At 42.2% G+C, this 27,869-nt stretch overlaps 3 protein-coding genes across 3 annotated transcripts; 2 read left to right on the top strand and 1 right to left on the bottom strand.

Moving 5' to 3' along the window:
- Positions 1-78: 78 nt before the first annotated feature.
- On the top strand, positions 79-23,212 carry glsl (glutaminase like). The gene is made up of 21 exons (XM_063197581.1): positions 79-641; positions 1,271-1,371; positions 2,536-2,603; positions 3,342-3,429; positions 3,627-3,768; positions 4,712-4,778; positions 4,885-4,997; positions 5,348-5,477; positions 5,636-5,703; positions 6,387-6,550; positions 19,377-19,435; positions 19,565-19,609; positions 19,695-19,753; positions 19,849-19,915; positions 20,045-20,095; positions 20,179-20,355; positions 20,564-20,695; positions 20,789-20,881; positions 21,041-21,102; positions 21,959-22,099; positions 22,571-23,212. The coding sequence occupies exons 1-21, from the start codon at positions 595-597 to the stop codon at positions 22,668-22,670; spliced, it is 1,974 nt and encodes a 657-aa protein (XP_063053651.1). The 5' UTR covers positions 79-594; the 3' UTR covers positions 22,671-23,212.
- Positions 7,214-10,088, top strand: LOC134447028 (probable ATP-dependent DNA helicase RecS). Its single transcript, XM_063196311.1, has 3 exons — positions 7,214-7,743; positions 7,920-7,999; positions 8,367-10,088. Exons 1-3 carry the CDS (start codon positions 7,277-7,279, stop codon positions 9,590-9,592), a joined length of 1,773 nt encoding a protein of 590 aa, XP_063052381.1. The 5' UTR covers positions 7,214-7,276; the 3' UTR covers positions 9,593-10,088.
- LOC134446937 (uncharacterized) lies at positions 12,144-18,770 on the bottom strand. The gene is made up of 9 exons (XM_063196230.1): positions 17,965-18,770; positions 16,802-17,546; positions 16,084-16,613; positions 15,590-15,666; positions 15,153-15,330; positions 14,434-14,510; positions 13,255-13,379; positions 12,581-12,928; positions 12,144-12,276 (listed from the first exon to the last, which is right to left on the bottom strand). The coding sequence occupies exons 1-9, from the start codon at positions 18,430-18,432 to the stop codon at positions 12,239-12,241; spliced, it is 2,586 nt and encodes an 861-aa protein (XP_063052300.1). The 5' UTR covers positions 18,433-18,770; the 3' UTR covers positions 12,144-12,238.
- Positions 23,213-27,869: the final 4,657 nt, after the last annotated feature.

Here is a 27,869-nt window from a genome sequence, read left to right as displayed (position 1 = left end):
TCATGATATTTGTTTAAAAAACGTTCTAAGTGTGTAATCTTAGCTATCTTTATGTATTCCTTTGTTATCTTGTCTTTCAGGTAACGGGTTGTCATCAATTGCCTAGCATACTGCATGCAGTAATGCACTGCAGTAGTTCTGCAGTTGTTGTAGCCTGCCCGACCTTTGTGAGATGTCATGTCAGTTCATTATGTCAAATTATATGTCTCACCTCCAGGCTACATAAGGCTACCTAGTATCGCACACATGATTGTTGATGAGAGTCTCTCGAGGCATAGCCCCCCCTTATGGGGTTCTCCAGATGTGGAGTAGCCTAAAAGTCCCTCCCCGTCATCAAACATCTCCTCTTTCACTCCGTCCCATTCATTCAGAAAGGCTGCTGCTGCAAGTGCCCACACGTTGAAGCCTTCACAGACAAACACTGCCTTGAGAAACAAGCAAGCAGGGGTTGCTGCCATATGAAGCACTTTCCCCTTTCTGAAGGCTCTAATTATGTCTAAAACAGACACAGCTTTCTGTTCAGGTCTACAGAATAGGTCTGCTGCTGTATGATCACTGGATATTTCAGGGAGTTCATCCACTCTTTCAAAAAACATGGAAAACAATCAAAGTCAAGACACAGAGGAAAATCCTTATCTTTGGTAAGTCAATTTTATTGTCTTTTTGGACTCTTAAAAGATAAAATAAAACTAAGAATCATTGAAAGAGTATTTACAAGCTTCATCCACTTTTTTTAAAAAGAGAGAGAAAAGAAAACAGGTGTTTTCTTGTCTTTTTTCAGAGTTCTCATCCCCCAGTAAAATAGTAGGCCTAGTGTGTAGTTTAAATGTTTTCTGTCTTGTGAGGAGATGAGACGTGGCAGTGTTGTCAAGGATTCAGGCAGCAGAGTGAGTGCCCTGTAGTGTAAGTGTAGCGTCTTCCCTTGATGTCAGCCATCCAGCAAGCAGGTCATGATGGCCCTTTTAAACATGAACAGGCTTGTCTTAGTCTAATTCTGCGTTGAACTACAATCCACAAAGCATTGTGAGTAGGCTATATGCACCAATACTTAATTTGCAATGACAAAGAAAGTCTTCGTTGTGCATCATCGAGTACATTTTTGATAATTTCTCATAAAAAATCACACAACTATGTTGCATAGGCTATTCCCTGTGTTGACGGTATGCCAATTAATGCATCCCATCCAACAAAGCATAACATCTGAAGCAAAAGCTATTTAATACCAAATTGCTGCAAAATATCTTGTCACTTTGTGTTGTGCCATGTCCAGCTTCCAGAGGACCCCATCTCTCCGTCGCAAATGGCGCAAACGTTACGGTGGACTGGATGGCAACAAACTCCTGGAGCCAAACAAGGAGGAGGACGTGAAAGGTATGCGTGGCCTGGCCTGGCTGTGTAGTGTGGAGTGTGTAATTGTGGTGAGCGGTAGTGGTGGTGTTTGGGTGACAGGGTTCCAGGGCCTGCGGGTGTGGGTGTGTGAGCTATAATGGGCTAGGGCTGTGGGGGACTTGAAGCCCAGACAGGCTCATTTTATGAGGGCTGTGGTGAGAGCTCCTACCCTGGGATGTGTGTGTGTGTGTGTGTGTGTGTGTGTGTGTGTGTGTGTGTGTGTGTGTGTGTGTGTGTGTGTGTGTGTGCGGAGGAAGTAGGTGTGGTGAAGTCTAAAAAAACATCCTTTAAAATCATCTGATGTGGCACTTTTTATGTAAAAAAGAAGGTTCGTTTAAAAGATGTGGACTTTTCGTGATGCAGTTGTAGAGAAAATGATATGCAAATAGTTAGACTTTTCGTTCATTGTTCAGTTGTTAAGACAAGATTATTTTGATATACATCCCAATGTGAAGTTTCTTGATATGTTATTCTGGTGTCCTGACTTTTTATCCAAACCATATGTCTAGCAGCACATGGAAGCAACTTTGTATGTGTTGGTGTTTGTGTGCACACCACAAGTTCGCCAAGGGCAAACTGTCCACATTCCATTGTCTGGGATGTCCGAAAATAATGGGAAAAGAGCAAAACAAAAGTAATGATGAAAAACAAATCAAATACCAACAAAGCCCATAGTTTTAGAAAAAGGTAAATGGAACCCACTTTAAGTAGTTTGAATGACCTTAACTCATGAATGAGACTTTTAAAAGACTTGAATAGAACCAAAGTTTAACTTTCAGCCGGATGCAGCAGACATTTCTGTCAACTGTGCCAGTGGCCCTTTTTACCACCCCTTTCATCTTACACTGAAGCTTTGAATTAAAGAGAAATCCAAGGCCTTTGCAGAAGGGGAAAACATGCTTGTGTGGTGACTTAATTAGCAGGCCTGTGGACAAAACGTTTAAATAAAACAGTTAAAGTAATCTGTCGCCATAGAAACCCAATTTGTGACGTGCTTTCTCTAAGGTTGTGGGACCTTTGATATGTAACGGCTGAGGTTTAGGGCAGGCCAAAGGAACAAAAACATCTGTGGCTGAAAGAACGCCACACTGTACATGTAGGATGATGCGAAGAATGAGTTTGTTTTTATTCCTTTGCCTTCCTTAGAAAATGGTGGAATAACAGACGGCCACTTGGAGAGGAGCCTTAGCCCAGCAAAAGGAGATGAAAGCCAGGTAAAGACTGCAAACCCTCCCTGTCAGTACCCTGTCACCCACCTGTCTGCGCGCGCACACAAACACATACACACGGACACAGAAACATGTAAAGACATGCCCATGGTCCTCATTGTAGACATACGCAATAGTATTAGTAGTAATAATAGCATCTTTATTGATGTGGCCAATTTTGAACAACTTAAACTGATAATTAATGTGATGCCGGATGCTGGTTTCCATTAGGCACAGTCAGGAAAAAAGGTTGGCTTTGTTCCAAAAGTATTGCCTCTAGTGTCATAAGAATAAAGGTGTGTTGTTCGGTTGTATGTAAATTGTGTTGAACATGCCTGCACAGAAACCGAGCTATCAGATAAAGTCATCAGCTGTGTAAAACATAGCCCCGGAGGATTTAGACGGAGTGCGTCCGCGTATGTGGTGCTTTGTAAAAGTAATAATTTAGCTTTCTACGGTACACAATGTAGCACCTGTGTTTGTATAGAGACATCAAAGGTTTGGCTGGGACTTAGCGAAAAAGAGAACTTCTCCTTGAATCCAAAAAGTTGTCAAACGCCCCCTTAGATACGCCTTGTCATGTTCTTTGAAATAACACGCTTGCTTTGCCTACATGCTATTTCTCTCTGTACTGGAAATGTTCACAATAGCTGTTCACAATAAACCACCATTACCTCACCGCCGGGCATCTCGCATGTCTAAATGTGCTTTGATGTGGTGCTGTTTTCTGTTGTTTTGTTACAGGAAGCCCCCGTAAATGTTCCACATCCTTTGCCAAGGAACTCTTTTCAGTCTCAAAGACCCGTCAGCTTTGTCAGTCCAGGATCAACAGGTAATATAAAGAGCTGCAGCTCAGTGCAAATTATGCTCCACACTATTGTTGCTTTTCATCCTCTGTCATGCCGAAACATCTCAGAATCTAGGGCGCAAAATTGTTTGGTTGAATGTTTTGTAATGGCAGACTCATTTCCATACGATTTCAATACCTTTTCAAGTCATCACTTCCGCTAGCCTGTCATTTTGTTTCAGGCCTGCCGTGTTTTATTGGCAATGGCAGCCAGAAGCCTCCTCTGCCCCAAGGTGACCTGGAGAGACATTCGCCGTCCCCCCAGCCCTGGCACAGTCCCAGCAGGCTCCCAGACACCCAGCAGGCACCGCAGAAGAGAAAAGGGTAGCTAAACTATGTCCTGTTCAGGCACCGCAGAAGAGAAAAGGGTAGCTAAACTATGTCCTGTTCAGGCACCGCACAAGAGAAAAGGGTAGCTAAACTATGTCCTGTACAGGCACCGCACAAGAGAAAAGGGTAGCTAAACTATGTCCTGTACAGGCACCGCACAAGAGAAAAGGGTAGCTAAACTATGTCCTGTACAGGCACCGCACAAGAGAAAAGGGTAGCTAAACTATGTCCTGTACAGGCACCGCAGAAGAGAAAAGGGTAGCTACACTATGTCCTGTTCAGGCACCGCACAAGAGAAAAGGGTAGCTAAACTATGTCCTGTTCAGGCAGGGCTGTAGGGTTGGTTTGGAGAGTGGTGGAGACGTACACTTTTGCAAAACGTCTGTGGATCCTATTGTGACTATATTTGTGGTAAAATAAAAGTGGTAGGTACAATATAAGGTCATCTCAAAAGTCATATGGACATGTCCCCACTGTCCACACCATAAACTACACACATAACACTCCATATGACAAGATGGTGAGGCATCTGATCGAGTGTCCTTGTTCCCCCTTGTAAAACTAAGTCGACATTTACTGTTTTATTTACTGTTCATATTTGTCTAGATGCAACCAGTGTACTTAAGTCTGGATGTACAATATGGGTACACAGTAAAACATGTAGTGCTAATTCAACACTTAGAGAACACTCTGGAACCAAGTACACTCTACAATATATTACATTGACTCTCTAATTGTTGAATTAACACAGCATTTTCTACTGTAGTGAATTAGACCTTTTTTTTAATCGGCTGAGGGTGGAGCCACTCTCGAGGCGTCACAGGAATACCAAAGAGGCCACTTGATTGGATGCATCACAGGACTGACTTGTGCAAGCTACTAATGGATTTCTTCTTCTTCTTCTTCTTCTTCTTCTTCTTCTTTTGTCTATGAACAGAGCTGCTGATGTCCTCTTTGATAGCTTTGCTTCTGGTGGAAGAGTTAACACAAATCACTTTTTTGAGGTATGTAGACCACTGCATGATGTCACTTTAATTTACTCAAATTTAACAATATTTCCCATCAAATCTTAAACAATACTAACCTCAACACTTCTGTTTGTCTTCATAGCCTATGTGGACTTCTGGCATACAGAGAAATGACCCCCGGATTAAAGACTGCTATATTCTTATGAGAAAGCTGCAGGACTCCGATGGAACAGTTGACAGGAACACATTTCAGAGGTCAGACACTACTACACTGTCTGCTTATTCCTCCCCTATTAATAACTCACCCTTATTAATACAAAGTCAGTTATTTTGCCTTTTCCAAGAGTTACTGCTCTTTTGTTGCTGTCCTGTATCAATCAATCAAAATTAATTCATATAATGCAATGCCCCAGCTTTTTAAAAAGTTGACAAAGTGCTTTGCATTCACACATCAGCTCTGAAGACTGCCATGCAAGGCGCCCATTGTTTGGGTTTTCATAAGACCGCCTATTTGCAGGCATGCTGCTTTTCTTTGCACATTTTCTTGTGAAAGAAGGAATTGATACACGTGTGATGTAAAACAATTCATTTATGTCTCCTCTTAGGTGTGTGACAGGCTTCGTATCGTTTATCCTGAAAGCGCTGCAAGGGAGGTTTGTCATCCCTGACTTTTTCACCTTCACAGAGGAAACACAAAAGCTCTTTGTGAAATGCAAACAACTGTCCTCTGTAAAGGTTTGGATCTTCTGTCTTCCATTTTAATGAAAGGAACTCTTTGTCTGATGGCGTTCAGAAGTAAACTAGGTCATGTGATGGGAATATCCCTACAGTATAAGTGTAAATAATGTATGAGGTTCCTGAGGAGTTGACTGTGTGTGTTTTTTTTGTAACAGGAGAGAGATGCAGGGGGTGAAGACTTGGGGAAATGGGGAGTCTCCATTTGTACAGTGGATGGACAGAGGTACTTAAAAACATGTCTTACTTTGCTGTCTTCATTGTCGACATTATCTACCTGCTATAATAAATATTGAACAGTTATTATGTCACTGTAGTAGGCGTCATGATATTTTCCCCAAGCATTTGACTCATTCCATATTAAAATGGTTGACAACATTTTTAAAAGATGACATCTTTGTTGGTAAATTGGATTTGGATATATTGAATTACACTCAGTCTCCAAGTTGAATTTTTCTCTGGTGCACCAGTATTTACAGCATGTAGTAGATCGACCATGATGTGCAGACACATTGCAATGAATTTGAATGTGGTTGTGATTGACTGGCTTTGTCTGTATATTCCCAGGTTGTCAGTGGGAGACTTACGTTACTGTCATCCTAGCCTTCCACATTTCTTTTTTCTAGTGCACCAGTTTTTATGTCATATCATCAACAGTGATGTGCAGAAGCTTTCAATATCAATTTAGAAGTGGCTGCATTTGACTGTCTGTTATTGTGATGGTATGGTCTCAGGTTGTCTGGATTCAGCCAACAATGCATTGCTCTCATCCTATCATTCTGACTCCAAGTTTGCTTCTCTTTGGTGCACCAATATTCATGTATTATCAACAGTGTTGGACAGAAACATTTGTAATGCATTTAAATGTGGGGGTTCAGCATTTAATTGTTGGCCATGGTATCTTACCAGGTTGTCCCTGGGCGACTGGTCCGAGCCTTGTGTGTTGGGCGAGATGTCCTGGCCCCTGGTCTACGGTCTGGCAGTGGACCAGCTGGGCTCAGGCTGCGTACACAGATATGTGGGTGTTGAGGAATTCTCCAAATTTGACTCGCCCTTTACCCTGACCAAACAAGGTAAAAAAAAACGTTAAATATCGTAAGAATGATAGTTTGTTTGTTGGTTTATAGCACATTATAATGACAAAGTAACGTTAACCATAGAGGAATATGGAGGAAAATATATACTGTATCTAACCCTGCATACAAATGGAATTTGAATGTGATTTGTTCACAGCAAGCCCATTCAAACAACTTTTAATGATATAAGTGCTTAAGTTGTGATAGGCCTCTGCTAATCTGTTTAGAAGGTGCAGGATTCAGTAGAAATCTCTGTATAAAAAGAAGGCAATCTGCACACTTCAGGTCTATTTTTGTGCAAAGAAGCTTTACTTGACTTGCAAGCTTTCGGTCCTTAGACCTTCATCAGGCAGCCTGATGAAGGTCTAAGGACCGAATGATATAAGTGCAACAGGGGCTGGGTTAAGTTAGCCTGGCTCTCACACAGACCCTTCGTGCTTCGTGCATCTTCGTTAAACTTCGTGAGCTCGCACGAGGGTCTGGAAATATTAGACGAGCCCGAACGGCATCCAATATTTCATGGTCGGTCCTATCAGAATCGTTGTGCGTGCGGGACGGGCGGGGGAACATATATGACGTATCATACGAGCGACTCAGCGCAAGGTAGTTCCTAGCATAGTGGATCACACCTCAGCCCGGTTGGTGGCGGTAGTGCACTCAGTTTGCAAGCCGCCTTTAAAAACCACAGAAGAAGAACAAGAAGAAGACTCAACGCAAACAACAATGGCGGCCTGCATAGATTACTTTGATCGCGGCGTCGATTCCGTTATTTCTAAAATGAAAAACATCCCTGTTTTGAAAGACGAACAGAGAGCTGCTCTGAAGGAGTTTGTTGGTGGCAAAGACGTAATCGCTCTCCTTCCGACCGGGTTTGGGAAGAGCCTCATTTACCAAATAGCTCCACTGGTAGTGAAGGAGATGGGAGGACATCCAGAGCCCATCGTCATCATCATATCTCCACTCATTGCTCTGATTGAGGACCAAATCCGCGAGGCAGGACTTTTGGGGGTTTCAGCTGCACAGCTGGGAGAAGGGAAGGACAGCGATATCCTCAACGGACATTACCAGCTTGTGTTCGGCAGTCCCGAGTCCTGGTTAAAAGAAAAATGGCTGGCCATGTTGGGCTCAACTGTTTACCAGACGAACCTTGTGGGGATTGTGGTCGACGAGGTTCATGTCACCTATAAATGGTAAGTGGAAACCTGTAATTGTTACAAACGTGTATTTAAGGAATGTGGATCAATGTTGACAACCGTGAATGTCCTCGCGTTAGATGTTCACAATATTATGAGCCTAATTTCAATTGCCCTCGCATGCTACTGTGACTAATGACAATGCACTCACTGAGCTCTCCAATGCCTTTCAGGGGTCAAGGTGCGAAAGGGAATCCAGCCTTCAGAGAGAGCTTTTCTCGTCTGGGAGAACTCCGTTCAATTGTGAGAGAAGGTGAGTAAATGTTGTAAATAAGAAACTGGATATCTTAAACAATGTAGCACACAACAGCATAACAAAACACACATTTTGTAGGTTTGTAAGAAGCCTTCAACATTGCGTTTGGCCCATCCTCTAACCATTTGTCTTTGGCCTGAGTGGATACCCATACCCCTCTGTTAATACGTTTTGAGGAATATGTATTGTTTTGATTATTGCAGACAGTATTAGCCAAGACCCAAACTCCACCTTCCTTGCTCCCTTGCACTCAGTCATGTGCTGCACAAAACAGTAGTAGGCTACAGTGTAGCAGTTGCAACACTAAGGCTTATCACTAAGACCCAATAAATACTTCATTTTAATATTATGTGTTGTTTTACAGGTACGCCTGTCATGGCCTTGACAGCATCAGCTGAAATTGCCAACAGAGACCGCGTCTCCCGTCTGCTACACATGCACAGTGCTACTCAGATAACTGTGAGCCCAAACAGACACAACATCAAGCTTGGGCTGAAGCATGTTCCCAAAGATGATCTGGGCTGCATGGATTGGGTGGTAACTGAAGTCAGACAGAAGGGCCTGTTGTTGTCTCCCATTATTATTTATTGCACATCGCTCAAGACCGTTGGAAGAGTATTCTGCCATCTTAAAGCTAAGCTTGGGGATGATGCATGGGTGGACAGAGATCCTGATCACAAGGCTGAAAACCTACTGATTGGAATGTACCACAGTAAGACATTACCACAGTACAAGGCCAGAGTGCTTGCATCCTTCACTGGTGAGGGTAGTTGCAGGGTTGTTGTGGCTACAACTGCATTGGGGATGGGTGTTAACTTCCCTAACGTGTCTCATGTAGTCATGTACGGAGCACCTGAGGATGTGGAAGGCATAGTGCAGCAGGTTGGTCGGGCTGGGAGAAACTGTCTGCCATCACATGCAGTGTTGTATGCTATAAAAGGAGCACCCAGGGTAGACAAGACAGTAAGTGCAGTGATTAAGGCAGGGGCACATGGCTGTTTTAGGAAAGCCCTATTTAGCCACTTTGATGCACAAGCCACAAGTTTGGAGCCAGGTCATTTGTGTTGCAACTATTGCCACTCCATTTGTTTGTGTTCATCTGGTGTTTGTGTAGAGCCTCTTCCAAAATGTGAGTTGGTACCACCACAAGTATCCACTACCCCACCAAGATGTAGAGAAGTGACAGAAGAGGACAGGGACATTATCAGGGACTGCTTACAGAAATACAGGCGTACTCTAGTACCAGACATGCCACTAGTCACAAACAAGACGGTCTGCACAGGGTTTGGGATGGAGCTTATCGATGCAGCAGTGTGCCACAGCCCTTACATCTTTGAGCTCAGTTACATAACAAACCACCTACCTGTATTTAGGGTACGGCATGCACAAGAAATTCTACTGGTTATGAGTGAAGTGTTTTGTGACTTTGAGTATTCTGAGCCAACTCTTCCTGATGACGATTTCTTGGAACCAGATATAGATTTTTCTTACTATTTTGATGAATCTGATGAGGAGTTTGAATTTGAACAACACAGCAGTGGTTCAGACTCAGATATTGGGAGCAGGGCAGTACATCACAATGCCTTGTAAATGTAAATAATGATGCACACAGGTAAATGTAAATAATGTACACAGGTGATTTTGACAAATGTAAATAAAATTTAATTGTGGAAAAACTGAGTAATGTTTTGATTGTACAGCAGTGAGCATTTAAGAAGTGAAGACAAATATGAATTTCAATATGTACAAATGAAAATACATTAGAATTGGCATTGCCTTTACAGTACAATGCACATAAATAGATAGAAATATGAATTTAAGATATACAAATGACAGTTACTGGTAATACACAAATATGTACAGTTAACAATGTTACATTACAGTAATACACAAATATGTACAGTTAACAATGTTACATTACAGTAATACACAAATATGTACAGTTAACAATGTTACATTACAGCCAGTCTAGAAAAAAAGAGGTATCGCACACCAATAAAGTCTTTCTTGAGGTGCTGGCTTCCTGAGCATATAAATGTTAAAGAAAAAGAAAAGAATGCCGCACACTCTGCTCCATGTTTTAATGGTGAAGTGACGTTTCGGCCGTCTGGCCTTCTTCAAACTCTTCAAACAGTTTGAAGAAGGCCAGACGGCCGAAACGTCACTTCACCATTAAAACATGGAGCAGAGTGTGCGGCATTCTTTTCTTTTTCTTTAACATTACAGCCAGTCAACTTAACACCTTAGCCTCTTAAGCTTCGGGGCCATTTGATTTCTTTTTAAGGTTTTGCACAACGTCTACTTAAATGATTCCTGTGTCCTCATGCGACAACAGACAACAGTTGAATAATGGCGGCTTCCGTGCTGGAGTCTGAACTCCGCTTCAATTCTGCAATTTCAACCGTGTTATCGAAACTAACACATATCGATTCTTTAAAAGACTGTTTTGAAGGAATGTATTGGTGGCAAGGATGTTATCTCTCTTGTCCCGAGCGGGTTTGACAAGAACTTAACTCCATTGGCTCCACTGGTCGTGAGGGAGATGGGACGAATACAGGACCCGATTGTTATAGTCATCTCTCCACTGATTGATCTGATAGACTATCAAATTTGCCAGGCAGAACGTTTGGGGTTAAACACTTTAGGTTTTCTTTTGCCTTAAGACATGTGAAAGTTTTTATATTTGACCTGACATGTTTCAACGGTGTTACTTCCGTCTTCATCACAGGGTCACTGTGATGTTGATGAGTGACATGCTTTAAAATCAGCTGATGTTGTTGTGGAGGTGTGACCTCCCTGCCAATAATGACAGGTTGGTCACACCTCCTGCTGTTAGAGTCGTCTTCTTAGTAACCATGAACAGGGATGAGGGGGCATACATGCTCTCACACACCTGGACCACCATCCTAAGAGGACAACTGTAACAGCAGGAGGTGTGACCAACCTGTCATTATTGGCAGGGAGGTCACACCACAACAACATCAGCTGTTTTTAAAGCACGTCACTCATCAACATCACAGTGACCCTCTGATGAAGATGGAAGTAACACCGTCAAAACATGTCAGGTCAAAGATAAAAACTTTTACATGTCTTAAGGCAAAAGAAAACCTACAGTGTTTAAGTTAGACATAATGAACATAATACATATATGTAAGGTTTTGCACAACGTCTACTTAAATGATTCCTGTGTCCTCATGCGACAACAGACAACAGTTAAATAATGGTGGCTTCCTTGCAGAAGTCTGAACCCCGCTTCAATTCTGCAATTTCAACTGTGTTATCGAAACTAACACATATCGATTCTTTAGAAGACTGTTTAGAAGGAATGTATTGGTGGCAAGGATGTTATCTCTCTTGTCCCGAGCGGGTTTGACAAGAACTTAACTCCATTGGCTCCACTGGTCGTGAGGGAGATGGGACGAATACAGGACCCGATTGTTATAGTCATCTCTCCACTGATTGATCTGATAGACTATCAAATTTGCCAGGCAGAACTTTTACATGCCTTAAGGCAAAAGAAAACCTAAAGTGTTTGTTAAACAGTTAGACATAATTAACATAATGCATATATAAGAACTGTTGGGGGTTTCAGCTGTGAAGCTGGGTAGAGAGGACGGCAGCAATAGCCTCAAAGGAAACTACCAGCTTGTAATAATAATGCACATACAATATTTTCACACCTCTGTAAAGTAGTGCTATGTATTCTCGAGGGTCTAAGCTTTCCAATGATGTATAATGTTCCTGGGTTTATTCCACCACCGGTACAGGGCCCTCCGAAGCTTAAGAGGTTAGTGCAGACAGAGCCTATGTTATAACCTTGCTGCCACCAAAAGTGTAATGGCTATGTCTTCATCTCCTAAGGCTCTTGGTAATGTCATATCAATATTATTATGATGATGTAGAGTATTTTTAGCAAATAGTCAATAGGCCCGCCGGCGAACCCATCTGCAATAAGAGGCTACATTGGGTTGTTCTGCCACTCCTTTAATTTGGACCTCAACCATGCCCTCAAGTCAGACTGTCTGAGTTTAATCAGTAGATCTCGCCTAAACTTGGGAAATACCGAGAACTCCCTGCCAGGTTGGTCCTTGAACAGCTCTGCATCTTTGAAGACTTCCACCAGTGTAAGAATGTCCTCTGTCTGACGAGGCACATGGTGCGCGCCCGTGGATCTGGAGATCTGAAGCTCCGCATCAGTTCTGTCCATTAGCTCTTTCCAAATTCCTAGGGACCTGCTCACCCTGTATGCAGTCTGTTCTGTGAGGTTTGGGCCACTGCGGGTCAGAAAGGACTTAAGGAAATTGTTTAAATGTTCCAAATGCAGGTCCAAGGAAATGTTTCTACCCTTCCCTCCCCTACCATTCCAGAATCGGTTCCAGGTCAGACTGTGTGCCAACCTTGGTGACAGAGTGTAATTGACCTGTAAGGTCAGGAGGAGCGTACTAAAGGCATACTGCGTGTGCCCATAGGCCTTGTACAGCATGAGGGCTACACTGTACAATCGCAGTAGCCTCTCTCCATCTCCCTCCTTCACTGCGTCTTGCATGTCGGCCAGGAGAAAACCAAACGCTAGCCTACCTTCCGAGTGTTCCTTCTTGTGGTCCACCAAGACGACACTTCTGCCTGGAAGAGGAGGCACTTCAGGAGGGACTGACAAGCCAGGCAAGCCGTGGTGTTTTTTTTCGTGGTTGTCCCTACACTTTCTATACTTGAATGTGCGGCCACAATCTGGTGCGCGACAGAGGACCTTCTCTTCATGTTTGGGCAGGTCAGTGGTGGCATCTGTGACGCCTCTGACGATGTCGGACACGTCCTGTAAAATGACAAATGTATCAACGACATGGGAGACAGCCTCGGTCAGCCAGTGTCTTTTCTCCTCCTGTGACCCAGTGATGATGTCATTGGGGATAAATCCATCTGGGACATCTGTGAACACAGAGAGGGCATGGGTTTGAGTAAAACAAACATTGAAAAAGAATATATTGTCATTTAGATCATTTATTTGGAGAAAATTTCAAAATGGTCAAAATAACAAGATGCAATGTTTTCAATTCTCAAAAAAGGCAAAGAAAACAAGATGATGTTAACTGTAAAACAACATAATAGTAATGCATTAACTCAAGAAGAATTCAGAAATCACTATTTGGTGGAATAAGCCAGACTTGTAGTCACAGCTTTCATGTGTTTTGGTATGCGTTCCATTATAGGGGCTTGATCACAGTGAGTAAAGAGTGATGTGTCAAATCTTGTACCTGACACTTTCTGTAGCCCAAAGTGCTCCATAGCAGCAGCCAAGAACAGAGCCGTGGTGTCCTTTTTCACAAACTCTTTGTATGCATTGAAAGCAGCATGTGGTCCACGTTTCGCATTGCTGCATCTGTAAGGACATGACTTTGTTATTAGTGATGGAAATGGTTTCTAACATATGCAAGACACATTACAATGTACAGTATAAGTGTATATGAGATGATGCATATGATAGAATTCATATGTTAAAGTATCAAATCACAACAGTTGGTAGATCCCTCAACTACGTGCACGCACACGATATGTAACAGATGTGGACTTGTGACTTGGACTGACTTGTATCTGAAAGCACATGCAACATGCACATGCAACACTGACAAAAAAGTTTGAAAGACAGAAAAAATTAACGATTTACCCTTAAACTGTACCAGTAGGCCTACTATTTTTTGTTTATAACCCCTTACGAAATTCGGCCATGGTTTTACTGTAGTAACCATGGTATTACTGTAGTAACCATGGTCTCTCTAAGTACTCCGAACCATCCATAGTATCACTATGGCTTATCCATCCACAATTAACCATGAATGCCATGGTTCCTGACTAACCATGGACCATGACTTTCATGTTTTTTTCAACATGGTTTGTGTGTATGGTTAAACCACAAACCAGTCACAAACCATGCTAAAAACATGGTTAATTGTGGGTTGTATGGTCACCCCAAAAAAAACATGAAAACTTGTTTGCAGTCATGGTGTAATGGTTAGGGAGTTGGAGTGAAGATCACAGAGTGGCAGGTTTGAATCCCTCCCTTAGGCCCAGATCTCCCTACACTTGAGCAAGTGTTTGATAAAAGAAGTGGCAACTAAGTATAATTTCATGAATAATTATAAACCATGGTAAAACCACGGTTAGTTTTCAGAGTAAAACCATGGTTCATTTCATCGTTAATCCTAGTCAAACCAAAAAAAAAAAACAAAGCTCAAAAAACTATGAAATCATGCTATACCAACCGAGCCTTAATTCATGATGCCCGTGGTTCACAAGGGAGACAGCAAAACCTGAAAACGGCGAACACTCCATGTTCATTCTGAGCATTATCATTAAAACAAATCCATCACCAGACATAAACAAAGGACACTTGCAAATGCAGTACTAGTTCTGGCTCACACGATAGACATGCATACCTCAGCTTATTCATATTGGCCTGGAGTGTCCCATGTTCCCCCGCCGAGCCCTCTTTGTAAAAGATCCGATGATAGATCTATAATGAAAGTTAATTGATGAGAAGGGGTAACAGGAGGAGAGCCAGTAAACAACTGGGGGTGGTCCTGTGCCTGAGAGAGTGAATTGACAGTAGCGGAAAATATAAAGGGTAAAACCACAGAAACAGCTGTCTGCTGTGCGTCTGCCTCTGGTGGGCTGGCCACACTCCCTCAGCTGGTAATTGCAAAGGGTATTTGCCATGGGAAATCAACACTGTCGCGGCCACCAGCAGCAATGGGGGGATTAATAAGGTGTAGAGGGTGAAATAATTATCTAAATTCTGCCCCAAGTGAATAAACAGAATGTATATTGTTGCACCCAGCTCTGCTGTGTTGTGGAGGCCACATTCCCCCTTTTACAGTATACAATGTTGGTTGGTTCACAATTTGGCTAATTATGTCACCGATCATCGTATGCAAACAATGTAGGTGTCTGATTACGTGTTATCGCCACTCTGAGAGAAGTGGTTCTAAGATAAGGGAAACCAAGGCACGTAAAGTTGGAAAAAAAACCCTTATATATTATATTTTAAACATGTGATGATAATTCATGTTATTAGCCAAATGGTGAGGTGCACATCATTCTCCTCGGGTGTATTATATTAATCTGCAAAAAGTTCTGTTCTGATAAAATCACTCACCTCAAAAAGGTTTTTTATGGCGTGCCAATCTTCAAATTTGAAGACAAGGCCTTCCAACCTGTCGTCTGGATTTTCGCCTTCTGCAAAGGCCCACTGAAGGTTCCGACTATTGCCTTCGGTCAGCCTGTCGCCCCCAACCAAAATGCTCTGTGGTCCATCTGGGCCCAGTGGAACATACCTATATAACACAATAATGTGTCAATACAATACAAAGACATACCAGCTTCAATGTGAAAAACGTTCACATGAAAGTGTAGCTGTGTGTGTTTTGCCTATGGATGAATGTATGCAAGTTTACATTGCACTGCATTACATAATAGTATAATTTGTTGCAGGATATGTCTGCAACACACTAGTACAATCAACTATTAACCCTCACAAGGTAATGTCATTGGACCCCCCCACCCCCCCACTCCCACCCCCACCGACCAACTTACTCTTTCTGGAAGTGCTGTAGGACTTCGACCAGGTCTGTAGATTTGTTCTCATCTTTGAACATAAGTCCTAGGAGGTACTATATGAGGGAGGAATAAATGTGTTGAAATTATATTAATTTTTGGGCAGATGCAGTTCCATACAAACCAGGTTCTCACGCATATGGTTGTAACCTACTAGGTCCATACAACACAATCCATCTGCTTCTATGCATTCAAACATGGCAATGACAGTGTGTGACATCCCACTAGATTTTGGGCCAAAACCTTCTGATTCCTTTTTTTTAAAGTATTCTAGACTGTTTCATATTTTATTTCTGCAATTGTGTCCTTTCTTTCAGCTTCACATTGATTGCAATTATATTTCGCTTACTATTATTATTGTTTTTACATTGCTGTTGATCTAGCTATTAAGCACATTGAGCTGAATGCCATGTATGAATTGTGCTATACAAATAGACATATTTTATTATTAATGAATTTGAATTAATACTTACGTGCGTTGATGGCTCTGACATTTCTGCCTGGTGAGGATGAGGGATGTGATGAACCACAACGGATGATAGTGGCTTGAAGGCTTCTAGGTACTCTGTCAGGATTCTGCTTCCCAGCACAATGTAGTCACGGCGTATTAGAGCTTGGGTCTCAGGACTGGGTAGGGATTTACCAATGTCGTAATCTGTTAGCAATCGGGTTGGCTTTTGTCTGCTGAGATGGGTGGCAAGAACTCTGTCTTCTACAGCTACGTGGTGGATCCAGTGTATTGACCGGTTTGTGCGGCTGATTGACTGGTGGTGTGTGTGGCTGAAGAAGTCCAGGTTGTCAAATATAACTGAATATGAACATGGCGGAGTTGGCACTGAAGACATTTCTGTGGGCAACACTGCTACACCCAGGTCCACTACATCTTTGTCTGTTACAGCACTGAAGACTGACACTGCTGTGACATCACCAGATTCCAACTGCTGGTCTTTTTGTAACGGAGTAGTGGTGATGACAGGGTCCTGAAGACTTAGCGTTTGGCCATCTGTAAGACACAGAGAGGGGGCAAGCTTTGTCAGGAATGGTGCACATGTAGTGTGTTGAAAATGTAAAGAGACTTTGGTCGCCTCAAAAATGGCTATTAAGCTTCATACATCTTCTGATATTACTGTTAACAATAACACACAATTCTGACAGTTGTATATCACAATGTTAATAACAGTGCTGCCTTACCTGACAATAGATCCTGCTTCATGCCATGTGTTGGTACATCCAGGTCTCTCACAGCAACAGTCGGCGTGTCTGTCTCTCCATCTGTGTGGGGTGTGCTAGCCCCTTCAAAAGCGTCACTCCCTGGAACTGATTCACAGTTGGCTCTGCTGGTCTCTTCCATTTCCTCCTTGAGGAAGATTTCATTGGCTACTTTCAGCGTATGGAAGTCCTCCCCACACGTTTTTGCCATATCATTTTGCTTATTAATAGCAGCGTTGTATGATGTCGTAATGCCCAATTTGCCAAGCCTTTTAAAGGCTGCCTTCTTCACCCCAGCATACTGCAGGACATTGTTGACATAGTAGGCAAAGGCTGACATGCGGTCATCTCTGCCTTTCAATGCTACAGACGCTGCAGCACAAGCGGTATTTGCTGACTGTTTGGTGATGCAAAGAAAAATAGAAAATAGAAAGGGTGACACACGCTTGAAGTCTTCTTGCAATTTCCCAAAGGAAAATGTCTTCAAATCTTCAGCTGATGTTTTGGACAGCATGAAACCTGTGAAGGGATTGCAGATCTTCTTGCACTCATCTTCTATGACCTGCAGGATGTTTTCTGCAAGAGGTCCAAACAGTTCTCTGTGTCTTGTGATCTGTTTAGCAGCCCAGCTCCAATTTTTCTTTGCAATGGCGTGAACTATGGGTGCTGTGTCGTCTGGGCACATAGTAGCCTCACTTCTGTTCTTCGAAGGATAATGGACAACTACCTACAACACATCAAACAATTAGCAGTCAGTATCAGATGTTAAAATGCACGGTAGTATTAATTGTATTTGTTGACTACTGTGTTCGGTACTTGCTATTAATGGTCTACTTCGAGCATTACCCGGGTGCAAAATATGAATAACCTACAATCATGGGACTATCGTCAAAAGTTCTAATCAAAAGGTTGAATAACAGCTGTTCATAAAGTTGTCCAGGTAGACAGATGCTCAAGGTGAGTGCCTCAGCATCTGTCTACCTGGACCAAGTTTGAGAGCCCCTACACTGATGAGTACCAAGAAAAAAGGTGAAGACCCAGAATCACTACAATTACTTGCTTGTGTTTAACAGCTGTTCATACTTGCGCTGCACTTGTTTACAAAATTAGTTGTTGCATGTTACTTCTAACATTTTTTTGCTTACCTCGGTAACACTTTGCCGTGATTTGCTTTCGGCGTTGTCAGTGCTTGGCCTGGGTAGTTTACGAACCGGTGGATCAGTAGGTGTGGGAGGTTGCGAACGCTGCTTTGAGGGAGTTGGCTCCCTGTCCCGTTTCTGCCGGGAAGTGGAGGACGTTGTTGCGGTCTCTGTTGTAGAACTGCTTGGCTCGACTTCTGCCTCTTGCCATTTTCGAAAAGTGGCCAGCGTTTCCTCCAGCTTCCCTATCAAGCGGTAGCACTTCAAACAGGCTCGATGGGATCTGTGCTGGTCTGTGCTTAACTTCAGGCCGAGTTCTTCCACGCGTTCCTTCAGGGATTTTTCGTTCACACTCCTTTCGAAAATGCGTTTGCTGTGTGCGATAACGCCTTTTATCCGCAAATTGTCTGCGCAGAAACGACACTGGTCGTGTAGTAGGCCTACCGACATGTTAACTGCACATGCTCCTAGCATGCCAGCCAACCTTTTTCGTTCTCTCTCTTTCTTTCGTTCTCTCTCTTTCTTTCGTTCTCTCTATCTCTCTCTCGCTCGCTCGCTCGCTGTCTATTTCTGTATCTATCTATTTCTGTATCTGTATCTGTATGTGTATGTGTATCTGTCTCTCTGTGTATCTGTCTGTCTCTGTATCTCTGTATCGCTCTGTTTTGGTTCTTTCTTCTCCTTCATCAGTCGGGTTTTTATGGCGGCTGACAAACGCAGTGCATTGCCGCCATCTACTGGAGTGGGGTGTGATCGTTTTTTTATTTTATTTATTTATTTATTGTTTTGGTTATTTCCCGCGTTGTCGCTTCCAAAAGCACGTCACTCCCGCTTTCGATGTGATTGGTTGAAGTAGTACGCCATTCAAAAATACAACCCATGTGAATTCTCTAATCAGGTTGCGAGCTGTCTTGAACACTACACCCCTTCCCAGAGCTAGGCGTTTGCCATTGTTCCAGATGGTTGGTAACAACCATCGTGAGAGCCAGGTTAGGGTTAAGTATTGATGTGGTACAATTCTGAATTTCTTGAGAACATGACATGGTGTGTGTGTGTGTGTGTGTGTGTGTGTGTGTGTGTGTGTGTGTGTGTGTGTGTGTGTGTGTGTGTGTGTGTGTGTGTGTGTGTGTGTGTGTGTGTGTGATGGGGTGAGGGCTCTCTGTAGTTGATGGAGGGGGATGGGAAGACACTATTGGAATAGTAGAATCCAAAGGGAAATGAAAAAGCCAGTGGCAGTGGCAGCTGACATGTTGGGGTTGGTGAGAGCTGGAATGCTGTGCACATAAGATTGTGTACCCAATCTGAAGTTGATTTCCTGGCTCTGTAGCATGCAAAAAATCTCTCTCTCTCTCTCTCTCTCTCTCTCTCTCTCTCTCTCTCTCTCTCTCTCTCTCTCTCTCTCTCTCTGTCTTTCTCAGGAGTGCCACATAGTCCTCTAGTGGAGACCGGAGCAATAATATGCACATCCTTGCTGCAGGTGTGGAAAAGAACCTTAATTTCTTTGTAAAAAAACATCACATATAAGCTTCTATTTGGGCATGTGTTAGTGCGTGACTTTTTTAAAGCCTGTATCCTTTATGTGTAACTGATGTCTTCATCTCTGCAGTTAACAGTAAGGCCTGGGCCAGAGGAAGAGGAGAAATATGAGTCTGTGAGTTGGTCCTGTAAATTGTTGTTAATGCACTGTGACCATACATTTTGAGTTATGAGTAATGTAATCTTTCTTTCGATGGCAGGTTTTGAATGTTATCAGGAGACTATGCAATAAAGAACATGCCAACTTAAACTGTATAAGGTAGAGCATCCCCCCACACTCACAGCACCCCCTTTGTATTATGAGTGTTCTGTTCTGTATCACAGGTATTCATGTGTTTGTTGACTTTCTTTCAGTTACCAAAGTCTGAGACAGGACAGCATTCGCCTTCATGCCTTGTCTTTTTACCTTCAAGAAATGAAGGTACGTGCACACTTTTATGTCATTATTGTCAAATATATCTCTCCACTTACTTATTGACAACATATTAAGAGCATGGCATTTCATAGCGTAACATGAATTAACATTACGTTCTTCATTGCTTTTTCATAGTGCTTTGCAGAGTCTGTGGACATCAATGCCACTTTGGATCTAATGTTGCAGGTAAACAGTAGATTTATACAATTAAACAAACTTGGTATTCCCATCACATATGGAAATGTTCTTGATGAGACCTCTGTGTTCAGTGTTCATCAACAGAAGTCACATGTGAGTCAGGCGCTGCCATGGCCGCCACGTTTGCCAACGGCGGCCTCTGTCCACTGTCAGGTGACCAAGTGCTGTCCCCCTCAGCAGTGCGCAATACCTTATCGATGATGCAAGTAGCCGGCATGAACGAATACTCCAGAATATTCCATTTTAAGGTACTAATAGTGATATCTTTTGAGTATTGTCTGTGATTCTCCACCATCTATCTCATGGTTGTTAATTGAGCAAAGGTGTACATTAACGACTGGACTTTTTTGGAGCTTGAAAAAGGAAACGTTTTCATGCTTTAAGCTACAACCTCAAGAGATCTGTTCTTTTTTCCCTTTTTGCTTTGTTGACCTTTTGGGACGAAAATATTTTCAGACTTCTGTTCCAGCCAAATCCAGCAAGTCTGGTGGTGTGTTGATAGTGGTCCCTGGCGTTCTGGGTCTCATGGCCTGCTCGCCAGATCTGGATGCATATGGGAACTCCTGGAAAGCTGTGCATTTCTGTGAGGTAGCTCAGCCCATGCAAATTCCACCAATTTTTACACATTTGTTATTACTTTGTGATTGCTCCTTACAAATGCAGTGTCTTTTATTTCCCTAGGAGCTGGTTTCTTCTTTCCAGCTGCACAGTTTTGACATCAGGACCCCTTTCAGACAAGTGTTGTCATACCGCCAGTGGAAAGTGGAATCTGAGGTTAACCTCTTTCTGCTTTTCATTGTTTTGTTTCTTGTATAGAATAAACACGTATGTAAACATTCAGATTATATAGAATGCAAACCCACTAGTGTTGATTAAATGTGATTTAAACAGATAATAAACTTACCCTTTAAAGTTTTCTTACTGTTTCTGCAGGGTTATCAAATAATGAACATCTTGCTTGCTACCTTCCGTGGAGATCTGCCATCTTTGCGCAGGTAACAAATCTTCCTCCCTCAGTGAACATACCGTCTAAAGATGCCATTACTGTGCCAACTGGGATCCTAGAAATTGCAGTGAGGTAGTGTATATTGCAGTGAGGTAGTGTATATTGCAGTGAGGTAGTGTATATTGCAGTGAGGTAGTGTATATTTTTTAGTTTTGACACTGTAGACTTCAAGGCTATTCTTGTGTCTTCTAAAAAAGCAAGAGAAGAGGGGACATGAATAACATGGGGATAACAATATTCTTGAAAATATTGCAGAGGACACACATACACGCACCCACTTTCAATCTCTCACGCCCCCCCCCCCATCTCTCTCTCTCTCTCTCTCTCTCTCTCTCTCTCTCTCTCGTACGTTATTTCCAGAATTCATGCTGCCCATTCACTAATGTTACCTTTTTCATGAATACTTACCACCACCATCAAATTCTAAGTATTCATTATGACTGGGAAAATTGCACTTTTCATACATGAAAAGGGGGATCTTCTCCATGGTCCGCCATTTTGAATTTCCAAAAATAGCCATTTTTAGCTGCAAAAATGACTCTACTTGGACTATACTAGAAAATATTTGTTTATTACTTAGAAAACTTTCATGTAAAGATCACATTTGGCAATTGGCAGTCCAGTTTCAATGAACAGCATAGTTGCAGTACCCTTTTTGACCATTTCCTGCACAGTGTCCCTTTAAGTTTATAGTTTATGTTTGGTATGTAGTGAGTGGTTAGTATGTAGTGCATGTTCTTCTCAGTAATAAAAGAATGTCTCCACAGGATTAGAAACCCCCAGATGAAAGGCATCCGTATAATATTGTAATATTGAAGTGGCCGTCTCCAAACTGCCGCCTGCAGGTTCTTCCTGTCTGGAGCGGACATGAATGCGGTGGATTATGACGGGAGGTCGGCCCTGCATGTGGCGGCTTCAGAAGGGCACCTGGAGGTCATCACATTCCTCATGGAGAACACGGGGGCTAGCTGCTTGGTTAAAGACAGGTGATGGACAAAACATAACTAAATATGTCATTTTAGCTATGCCTGAATATTCTCAGTCAATCAGGTTATAATAGTCAAAAGATACAAAAAGGATGTTATAGAGACGCTTTTGTGTCACGTGTGTGTGTGTGTGTGAGAGAGAGAGAGAGAGAGAGAGAGAGAGAGAGAGAGAGAGAGAGAGAGAGAGAGAGAGAGAGTTCAGCCCCGTCATGGAGTTCTCTTTCAACTTCTCTTTCAAGACGTTGTCTTCCGAACTTCAGTCCAGTTGAATACAGTTTATTTCTTTCGAATTCATTAGACTGTATTCTCATGACAAATGCTTACTTGTGATTAATTACTCAGACTTTGTAAAGAAGCCAAGAGGCAGACTGCTTATGTCATCGAAATACAATCAAGTTAACATGACACTCCAAACACAGAAAAACATACATTATGTTCTTCTGTATTTGTGCATACCTGTGCTGTTTGCAGATGGGGCAACACAGCACTGCAAGAGGCTGCACGATGCAACCAGAGACCTGCAGCTCAACTTCTGAAGAAATACCTCGAGCAAAGACAGGCCACCTCATGACCACAGACTGGATCTGAGGGTCAGTAAAGCAGATGTTCAAGAAACGCTCAAATCATAAAGTCATCTGTACAATAACAGCACTCCCTGGAAAGTTGTTTGTTGGCAATGGATGACCAAGTTTGGAATTATATCAGTGATCTGCAAAACATTGCATGCTTCAGATGACAATGAGCATGAAACTTTCATACATTACAGCGGAGTTTGAAAGTTCAATTAGTATGGACTGGTGCTATGGTAGCCAACATGTCAAAAATATTTCGGTTACAAAAAATAATGTTGACACTACATGAACAGACTGAAACAAAATATCTGGCATATTTGTTAATGTTTACTTCAGGTATTGTTCATCTACTTTAATATAACGGTTATGCATTTTTGTTTAAAAGAGCAAGGCCAGTATGTTAGTCTCAGTTTACTGTATTATGGCAATAATATAACCAATGGCTTTGTGCTTGCCTGTAATGACCCAATAACATTTTGGCAATGTTTGGATCTGAGATTGTTTTTGTGAGATTTTTTTAGATGACTTTAAATACAGATGTCCTCATAAAGCTGGTCTGTAGTGCCTGTTCTGTTGCATTAACTCAGAGACACAAAGTCTATAAGCATTATTCAAATTGTCTGTATATCGTTTTGTTAAACCATATTATAATTGCGTGTGTGTGTGTTTGTGTGTGTGTGTGTGTGTGTGTGTGTGTGTGTGTGTGTGTGTGTGTGTGTGTGTGTGTGTGTGTGTGTGAGAGAGAGAGAGAGTGTGTGTGTGTGTGTGTGTGTGTGTGAGAGAGAGGGGGAGAGAGAGAGAGAGAGAGAGAGTGAGAGAGAGAGAGAGAGAGAGAGAGAGAGAGAGAGAGAGAGAGAGAGAGAGAGAGAGAGAGAGAAGGAGGCATAAATAGAGAGATTGTTAGTAATGGCTCTAATTAGAGGTAACAGGCAGTAATGACCACCTCTTCTGTTCCAGATAAGCTTTTGAAGACACACACACACATACACACACACACACACACACACACACACACACACACACACACACACACACACACACACACACTCACTAGTTTCGCTGTCCCAAAGCAGGCTTAAGCCTCCAGGAGTGGATAGCTTACTTGATGTAAGATCTGATAATATTTAAATGTGATTCTACTTCAGGTGGACATCACACCACCACCCACTGGTATACATCATTGCTTGTGAACATGATCATTCAAGGCGGTAGAAATGAAGCAAGTGAAGCAAGAATATTGCATCCTTTCCAGATGCAAAAACACAATACTTTTTATAGTGTTATAAATATGAAATGTATAAAATATGTATAAATGAATTTTAAAATATTCACAAGAATACACATATGAAGCTAATGGCATTGTAATGTTGAAAAGAAGTTACATATGCTGCACATTCACTGCACATTCACTATTTGTGTCAATCATTTTGTGATATTAAATCACACACAAAGTTGCACTTTGTGCAAAATAATAACATTGTGCCAATTCAACACTGTAAAAGACCAAAAATGATTTGTGTTAGTAGTTGTGTCAGTAATAATGACATGACAGTTTAAGACCATGGTGCACAAGACCATACATTATTGTCACATGTCAGTAAGAGAGCTAGATGAGAGCTGATGCTGATGACTGTGGGAGGAACATAAGGCCCACACCTGGTCTTACTCTGACAGCAGTGTCTTTAGTGTGGCTTATACACCCTAAGGGACGTGACGATGCACCTGTTTGGCTGAGCTTCTATAGTTTATTGTCATCGTCTGGAGGCAACACCTGCGATTTCTCTCCAAAAAACCTGGGAGAGCAAAGAATTTCACCACCATGCTCTGGATGATTGTTCCACCCACTCATTCAAACAACTTGAGAGATGGGAATTTAACTGATATTTGTTTTTTGTATGCTGTACTGAATCTGATCAACACAGCAGAGACGATCTAAATGCAGAGAATAGAGAATCTTTAAACACACCCAACTGTACAATCGTCCTCTGACCAAAGTCTAAGTTTGGCCTTGCCTGCTATAAAATCTATCTTATCTGTATTTACAACAACACAGTTGACTGTGTTTGGTTTTCCACCCCTACAATATACACTACGTCTACACTACGTTGTATGCACTACAGACTGAATTGCCTTAGTTAGGACAGAAGAAGCTCTGTTTCCTGCTTCAGTCCCCAGCGGTGGCTGCACCATCCATGGCTCTAGAGGGGAATGATATCCAGACGGATGGTCTAGGGCAGGGGTTCCCAAACTTTTTTCCCTGCGCACCCCCTTGTACATTTTCAATGTGGTTCCTGCACCCCCTAGGCAAATATTTTGGTGTGCTGATGGCCACGCAAGTATGGATTCACTGCGCATTCACTTCACATTATGCACAGTTGTTTTGGGGAATCCTCTTTTCCAATAGTAGGAGTTAAGCAACACTTCAGATGGACCCATCCAGCATACACATTCACCATACAATTAAAAACTACTTAATGTTCATTAATGCTGGATAAAAACTCACATATCCACCATTGCTCTATTCAGCTCGCGCACCCCCTTATGGCAGGCCGCGCACCCCCAGGGATGCACGCACCACAGTTTGGGAAACACTGGTCTAGGGAGAGTAATGAGCCGAATCATGAGCTCACTTTCCTTATGGAAGGTGTAACTGTCTCTGCAAAGTAATGAACATAGATTACTTCTGAAGGGCACTTACCCTGTGCATAAGCTCTACTCAATCACCGTGAGAACACCTTTGAAAACGCATCACATCTAATGTCTGGAATACCCCCCTCCATTGTCTTCATTCATAATGTAAAGTAAATATCAAAGAAGGAATGATAACAAAATGATAATGTTATTACTGAACGATAATAAAAGTCATCTGAGCATATCCAAAGTGATATTAAAGCCATTCCCTTCAACGTTCTGCAAATATTTCCTGTCCGAGATGATGTGAATTGTGACGGCAGATCGGTCCTGCGTGTGAGAGCATCAGAAGGGGACAACTGGAGGTCAGCATTGAAGTCCATACAGAGACCATTGCGGCTATGTCCAATACCATTTTGTTCAGCGCCGCTGTAGGCTAAGCAGAGGGAATCAAACTTGCTTACGCGCACTCAAAGATGTAATGTCCACACATTCGACTCCGTGTCTTGAGGTTTATTTGCTCACCATATCCATGACTCCAATAGTCATTTAAGACCCCAATAGTCTTTCCAGCAAGGCAGAGCAATAGTTCCAACTTTACAGAGTTTGTTGTTAGTCCATGCAATGTGTGAGAGTAGTGCGGTACGCAAAAGGATGGCCTTCCCCCATGCTCACCCCACGCCAAACTGAATCGAAGCGCAGGTGCCAGGTGGGCACTAATTAAAGGGCTTCCAATTGCGCACCACAAACGCCCAGCACCACACCCATGTCCACGACAACCAATAAACAAAAAACACAAATTAAAGTAAACCAATCCCCACAATGATACCAAAATGAAAACAAAAAATAAAGAAAGTAATTATGGCTCCTACAGAGACCATGTAGTAGGCCTACAATTGTTAAGTCAAAGACAAGTATTTGTTATTACAGATACTGAAATGATTGTGTCAGCAACAAATGTTAACAGAAAACATTCCTCCCAACTCCAAACCCAGGGCTCCAGCGGGGGTACCATATCACCTAGGCTTGTTGGCATGGCAGTAAAAGCACACCTACAATAATGCATCACATCAGCACATGCATATTTGCATGCTGTATATTACCAAAAAGATGATTGTAGTCTACAGACCACCCTCCATAATAATTCCAGTGCAGTAGCCTCTCCTGAGGTTGGTATACAAAGGCAGCACACCTGCACTCTGGGACCAGCCATTTATGGCTTAAACTGGCCCCTCACGTCTACTCATGTACTATATCCTGCTCAACTCAGTCCACTGTCTGTATTGAAGATGGACCAATGGGCCACCACCTCTAAACCATGGGTCAGACCTAGAAAAAAGACCCAACAAACAAACAAAAAGCCCAACAGTATCTGCCCCTGGGTTTTTGGCCCACCGGGGAAATGCCCTGCTGTATGTCATATATTACCCGTCCAGCACTGTGGCCTCAACTGATAAGAGCTGCATGACATTAGACACGTTGATGAAATGTTAATGTTTAACCAAAATGGAGCCACTTGGCTAATTGCATTGGCATGTGCAGGTGTAAAGGTTGAGGAAAACAACACTGAAGGAACTGTATGACGTAAGCGGAGATCAAAGGGCCAGAAGGAAAGAGATTCATGATTTCAGCCTTTCATACTCAACACACTGACAGCCAGCATGGCAACCGGCGGGGATTGGATACACAGACTTTTCAATCACTTTTTTCGCATGAAAAGGGTATGAATTTCTAACATCATTTTAAGCAAGCAGCAACCAATCCAGTTTTTATTCATAATATCATATACCATGTATTTGATTTCACATATTATGATTTGAGGAAATCAAGTTGACAAAAAAATGTATTTTTTACACACATCATCACCAGTTATGTAACCTGTGTGGCCTACTTAAAAAATAAGATATAACTGTTAAGGAGAATTGCCATTATTCTTCGGTACATTGTGGCTTCCAAAGCACAATACCAACTTGCTTTGTGTAACTCGATGGTTATGAAGTGGTGTATGATTGAAACATTTCAGACTTTTTTAATTCTAGGAGATGAAAGATGCCATAAGATCATTTAGTTCATCTTATGTTTGTCATTGTATTTTATGATACCCCATAGACATTCTAAAACTTTGTCATTGTGTCCCTCGATTTCCATTTTTTACCCATAGGGTGAGAAAATAAAGCTAGTAATTTCGCTCCAATTAGACCTGAACAAAGGTCAGGCTTGATGATTCATTTCAAAATCTTTAGTCATTTGGCTCCATTGTCATAATGAAAAATAATATTCTGACTACACATGATGGCACAGCCAACAGCGTTCAGATATCAACCTGTTGTAGTACCATCATTTGGGCTGCCCATATTTCAAAGGATCTATTTTTTCAATTGTCTCCAGTGACAAGTGATGCGTTCAAAGAGCGAGGTGCAAACGCAAATGTGTGTGTAGGGTTACACACGCTCCAATCTACCAGTGATATCTAGCAATGTTGCCAGATGTGGGGGGTTTAATGTAATAATGTATTAAAACATAGTCTGTTATTGGCATCTTAAAACAGTGGGCTTATTCTGTGTTGA

This window comes from Engraulis encrasicolus, chromosome 4 (assembly GCF_034702125.1).
Source record: "Engraulis encrasicolus isolate BLACKSEA-1 chromosome 4, IST_EnEncr_1.0, whole genome shotgun sequence".
Taxonomy (NCBI): Eukaryota; Metazoa; Chordata; class Actinopteri; order Clupeiformes; family Engraulidae; genus Engraulis; species Engraulis encrasicolus.
This window is presented reverse-complemented; position numbering and strand designations above follow the sequence as displayed.

What these genes read in the sequence shown, in the direction of transcription:
- glsl (XM_063197581.1), top strand. Translation starts at nt 595, where the DNA reads ATGGAAAACAATCAAAGTCAAGACACAGAGGAAAATCCTTATCTTTG. An exon ending in GAGGAAAATCCTTATCTTTG is followed by an intron (nt 642 to 1,270) that starts GTAAGTCAATTT and finishes TGCCATGTCCAG; the next exon opens with CTTCCAGAGGACCCCATCTC. An exon ending in GATCTGCCATCTTTGCGCAG is followed by an intron (nt 21,103 to 21,958) that starts GTAACAAATCTT and finishes TGCCGCCTGCAG; the next exon opens with GTTCTTCCTGTCTGGAGCGG.
- LOC134447028 (XM_063196311.1), top strand. Translation starts at nt 7,277, where the DNA reads ATGGCGGCCTGCATAGATTACTTTGATCGCGGCGTCGATTCCGTTATT. An exon ending in GTTCATGTCACCTATAAATG is followed by an intron (nt 7,744 to 7,919) that starts GTAAGTGGAAAC and finishes AATGCCTTTCAG; the next exon opens with GGGTCAAGGTGCGAAAGGGA. An exon ending in CCGTTCAATTGTGAGAGAAG is followed by an intron (nt 8,000 to 8,366) that starts GTGAGTAAATGT and finishes GTTGTTTTACAG; the next exon opens with GTACGCCTGTCATGGCCTTG.
- LOC134446937 (XM_063196230.1), bottom strand. Translation starts at nt 18,432, where the DNA reads ATGCTAGGAGCATGTGCAGTTAACATGTCGGTAGGCCTACTACACGAC. An exon ending in GAAGCAGGATCTATTGTCAG is followed by an intron (nt 16,614 to 16,801) that starts GTAAGGCAGCAC and finishes TGTGTCTTACAG; the next exon opens with ATGGCCAAACGCTAAGTCTT. An exon ending in TGTCAGAGCCATCAACGCAC is followed by an intron (nt 15,667 to 16,083) that starts GTAAGTATTAAT and finishes TCCCTCATATAG; the next exon opens with TACCTCCTAGGACTTATGTT.